The sequence below is a fragment of the Branchiostoma belcheri genome, unplaced genomic scaffold (genome assembly GCF_001625305.1).
Source record: "Branchiostoma belcheri isolate BF01 breed outbred unplaced genomic scaffold, Haploidv18h27 scaffold5, whole genome shotgun sequence".
Taxonomy (NCBI): domain Eukaryota; kingdom Metazoa; phylum Chordata; class Leptocardii; order Amphioxiformes; family Branchiostomatidae; genus Branchiostoma; species Branchiostoma belcheri.
In genome coordinates, this window is record NW_017804131.1 from 1065831 (window position 1) to 1070457 (window position 4627).

Genomic DNA, 4627 nt, shown 5'->3' on the forward strand with positions numbered 1-4627 from the left:
ATATTGGAAGTCAGTCCGACTTTGGAAAACCTAGGTAGTTACACGTATCATTGAAATGATACATAAGGTACTTCGAAGACGACCCGACTTTTGCGTGTATCATTTATATGATATACACGGAGGGCAGACCTTAATCGCCTTTGCGAGAAAGAGTACTCGCCAAAGGGTCAAGGATTTTTTGGAAGAACTTGTGAAACCGTAACGGCTTTGCAAAGGTCACCTTTCTAGTTGATGATTAATTTATACTTATGTTTAAATCATGTGATTTCTGTATCCCACGTACTCATGCATGGTGTCCTATCAGCCTATATGGGCTGGGCGACAATATTTATACACTTCTATGCCTGGCTTTTACCTGTATGATTGCAATTATATACACGGGAGACGATTTTGCAACGATTGAGATTTTTAAAGTCGGACTGTCTTCATGCTGTCTAACAACAATTTTGGTAAAAATTAGGTAATTTTCGGGGCCCAATGTGATTCAGGTGAAAGTCGTGTTGTCGTCGATACAGGCAAAATGTATCGGCTATCGAATGATTGCTAGCGTACTCGTTTTTACACAAGTGCATACATGTCAGTGGCTCGTTCAGTTGAAGCAAAAGAGCCATATATATAATTCTTGAGCATTCTTTCCCGAAAGGGTGAGTATTGCGCAGTACACTGCCCTTGGCTTGGCAGCGGCCCTTCGCCGGGTAATGACGTCGCTGGACGTGACCCGGAAACAGATGCAACCAGATACCGCGAAACCCCCATAGGGTGCGTATTTTGACGGAAATCCAATGGCGGAAACCTCGCCGAAAAATGGAAATGAGTCAACTTTGACGCTACAAAGCTCGTTTTTGTGTACAAGTATGATCTTCAAGTGAACTTCCCGAGGTTCCCTGACTTGTAAGGATTACAACGACATATATTTTAGCCTGGCTTTCCCGATTCTGACTGCGCTATGATAAATTCTGTGAACCATGCTAAGGACTCATTTCGGCGGTTAACACATGGTCACCCTCCGCCATGTTGATGACGCAATAAAATGCACCGGGACAGACCGTTCCATTGTAGTTTAGGGGATCAGAGAGACTTTTGAAAATGTGTCTACAGATATAAAATGATTTGGTACCGAGGTTGTTTCATCGTTTCGAGAATTTTTTCAGCACATGTTGGATCTCCATGTAACGTTATACTAGTAGACACTTAACATGTTTTACTTCATACATACTATGTAATACATAACAGGTGTTTCTTTGGCAAGATATAAACGCCGCCTAGCGGATAAGCGGACATGTGCAATCTGAGATAAAAGCAAAGACTAATGGTGTTGGGGCACTGTGGAAGTTCTGATACCGTAAAACACACCAAAATACATTTCTTTTAATACGGTATTTCGGTGAAAAAATAACGTATCGCTTTCAACATTTCTATTTTTAGAGGGATCATGCGAAGGGGTCCTAGTTTATTCCCCAAAAGCCAAATAGAAGGAACAGGAAAAGCAATAGACGAAGGACAATAATATACGGCCACTTTTAATTAAATACTAAATCATGGTAGGTTTCGGAGTTCCCTTGAAACTTTGGGAGACAAAAAAAATAAAATGGAGGTTCTGTGGTAATGAGAAGAGTGTGTTTGTTTCCAGGACTTTGTAGACCTGGAAAAAGTTATGACAGTCTGATAGACATGCATACAGAAATAAATCGTTGTTTTATATCACATGTTGTTGGATGGAAAGCAGCATATCGTTTTCCAACCGTTTGCTATACAAGAATCGTGTGAAGGGGTAGCTGGGCCGCGCTCCACTGGCGCTCTGAGAGTTCTATTTAGTCAATGTCATTATTACCGAGGTTACACAGCACCGATCTCTCCCGGCGGTCAACAATAGTATCACACAATACAGCCGCAATCAGACCCAAGCTGACAGAAAAACACCACGAACACAAGTCTTGTGGAACGAGAGAGGCTTTCAAACTCATTTCGCGTAACATACCTGAGTATTTTTTTCTCAAGGCAGTGGTCATTTCTTTTTTGCCAATAACTTAAACTTAGCTTGGGGATAGTGCATTAATGAAGCTTACTGGTCTTTGTAGTCTCACAAAAATGAGTTACGGTGACTCTTTCCTCATGTAAAAGACTTTTTGTTGATATATGGTAGGTTATATTAAAGTTACAGTAGTTCAAAGTGGTTGGAGTGACTTTGCAGTCGCTCCAAACCAAGGTAACACATGCGACCCAAGGTATTAACGTATTCTCCCCACATGGTGAGGTCATAGGTCAGTTCAAATCATGGCTGCTGCCGACCTGAAAGTCGCGACGTTCTGTGTTGTAACCGGCGCTAGCAAAGGGTTCGGACGGGCCGTGGCCATCAACCTAGCCGAGGCAGTCGGGGACGGTTCTCTCATCGTGATCACAGCGAGAGGAGAGGGCGGTCTGGACGAGACGAAGAAGAAAATCGAGGCGGTGGCGCCGCATGCTCAGGTGAAGGTAGTTGCAGGGGACATTGCGGGAACGTACAGCGACGCGCTACACGCCAGGATCTGTGACATACCCTCACCGGGGAGTTTTAAACATGCCATCATCATCCACAATGCGGGTATGTACTTACGTGTACAGAATTTAGACATTTTAGCGTATGCCTAGTCATGTCGGCTGTTGTTTAAAACAGTTGTCTTACGGTGCAGTACAGTATTATTCCGCATGGGGCGCTTGGTGGTGGGCGTGGCTCGTGGAAAGCCGGGCCGCAGGTTTAGCATACTAGTTGTAGTCAACGCTTGTAATGATGTGGAATATCAGATAAACTTGGGCTTTTAAAGATGTACTACGTAGAGCACTATACTCAAAGAGAACTAGCAAACGCGGGGTTTTTGCAATCAATTCAAGAAATCCAACCAGATTTCTAGCCTGCATATCGTTGCTATTACTAGTATGTTTTGATATGACGCAGTCTATCGTTTCTATCTTTACAATTTTACTCAGGTTCGCTAGGTGACGTTTCCAAGCTGACGTCAGAACTCTCCGACCCCAAGGTCATCACCGACTACTACCAGCTGAACGTCAGCAGCGTCCTGTGTCTGAACTCCACGTTCTTCTCAGCCACGGCGTCCATCCCGAACGCGCGGCGGACCGTGGTTAACGTCACGTCATTGTGCGCGCTGCAGCCATTCAAGTCCTGGTCACTGTACTGTGGCGCTAAAGCTGCGAGAGACATGATATTTAAGGTGTGGTACTGGTCTGTAGTTCCCCTTAATTGAACTTCCTTTTGTTTCCCATGTGTTTCTCTCATTTTATCGTCTTCAAGTAAGGCGGTACGGCATCGGATTCTGTGCCGGGTGTTGCTGCTAAATGGTCACTCTTGTTTTCAAGGCCCACAGCTTGCATAACTCAATAACACGCACACAAACCACAAACTATTTTTCTAGGGATTTTTCTGTTCTTGTATACCACGCGTATTACACGCTGTGGTAAGTTACCAAAAAGAAAAAAAAAGAAATTAGTGAAGAAAACTCTTGTCTCTCCTGTCTAGTTTTCCTTCTTTTCTTTTTCTATTTATTTTGTTATACCCCAAATAAAAACGGGTTATGCCTCATCGTTAGATGAGTTACACCATCATTAAGCGCACATTTCCCTCCAGGTTCTAGCGCAAGAGCAGCCCGATGTCAGAGTCCTGAGTTACGCACCCGGCCCGCTGCAGACTGATATGGCCGAGGAGGCAGCGTAAGTCGGAAAGAGTTTTTATCAAAATTGATTTAGAATTCAATTTTTTTTTACTTAAAGGTGTCTTATAAGATTTTGATTTAACACTGTGTAACAGTGGGTTTCAAGCGCTACCAACTGGCAAGTGTAAGTACTAGTAGTTCGGACCTTTTTAACCTTGCGAGTAGGGCGTTGGGTTCGTAAGAGTTCGAATCCCGGGAGTCAGGAGACTGTACAACTCGCCCCTTTGCGTGTCAACTGAAATGATCCGTTAATGTGTGAGATAGGATATTGATACGGATGTCTTTATGTTTTTCTTCGGTCCGCAGGCAGAAGACTGCAGACCCGGACGTTCGCGCGTTCTTCGTCGGCATGTCTAAGAGCCGGAGCGGCCTGGATCCGGACGTCTCCGCCAAGAAGATGGTCAAACTTCTCGGGGACAACAAGTTCGAAAACGGGAGCCACGTGGACTTTTATGACTGAACATTTGTGTATGAACGTTCAATCATAAAACGTGGCCTAATATATGGATATTATTTTATACAGAGCGTATAAAGTAGAGCGTTTCAGGTTATGTATTACATGTACGTACATTTAACGGTCTAACAGCTAATAATATTTACACGTGAAACTCTAGGAGCTGTTTCAAACTCTCACATGAGGATACCCGCTACCTCTACAGCATGTAGTATTTTTAGAACTCGCGAATTCGACATTTTATCTTTTGTTTCAATTAATAGAAAGGTTGTCTTTGAAATAACAAAAAAGGATAAATCCTCGTTACAAGCACTTACGTCTGACAATGACTAGCTAACATTAGTTATTTGCTAACTTTACGCAACAAAAGTAGACTGACTAGTTTATCTCATGGATAGACATTCTACAAGCTTGAATCAAGAGTAGACTGTCATGTGCCTTCCTCGCTTGTTTGTGACAGACAATTTTG

At 43.3% G+C, this 4627-nt stretch overlaps 2 protein-coding genes across 2 annotated transcripts in view; one reads left to right on the forward strand and one right to left on the reverse strand.

The window, feature by feature from the left end:
- Positions 1-2157: 2157 nt before the first annotated feature.
- On the forward strand, positions 2158-4621 carry LOC109479954 (sepiapterin reductase-like). Its single transcript, XM_019782034.1, has 4 exons — positions 2158-2581; positions 2965-3206; positions 3620-3702; positions 4011-4621. Exons 1-4 carry the CDS (start codon positions 2275-2277, stop codon positions 4162-4164), a joined length of 786 nt encoding a protein of 261 aa, XP_019637593.1. The 5' UTR covers positions 2158-2274; the 3' UTR covers positions 4165-4621.
- The window catches only part of LOC109479622, an 814-nt gene continuing 601 nt past the window's right edge, over positions 4415-4627 (reverse strand). Inside the window, exon 3 of the mRNA XM_019781608.1 lies at positions 4415-4430. Coding sequence (XP_019637167.1) covers positions 4415-4430 — 16 coding nt within the window. The remainder of the gene's footprint in view (positions 4431-4627) is intronic.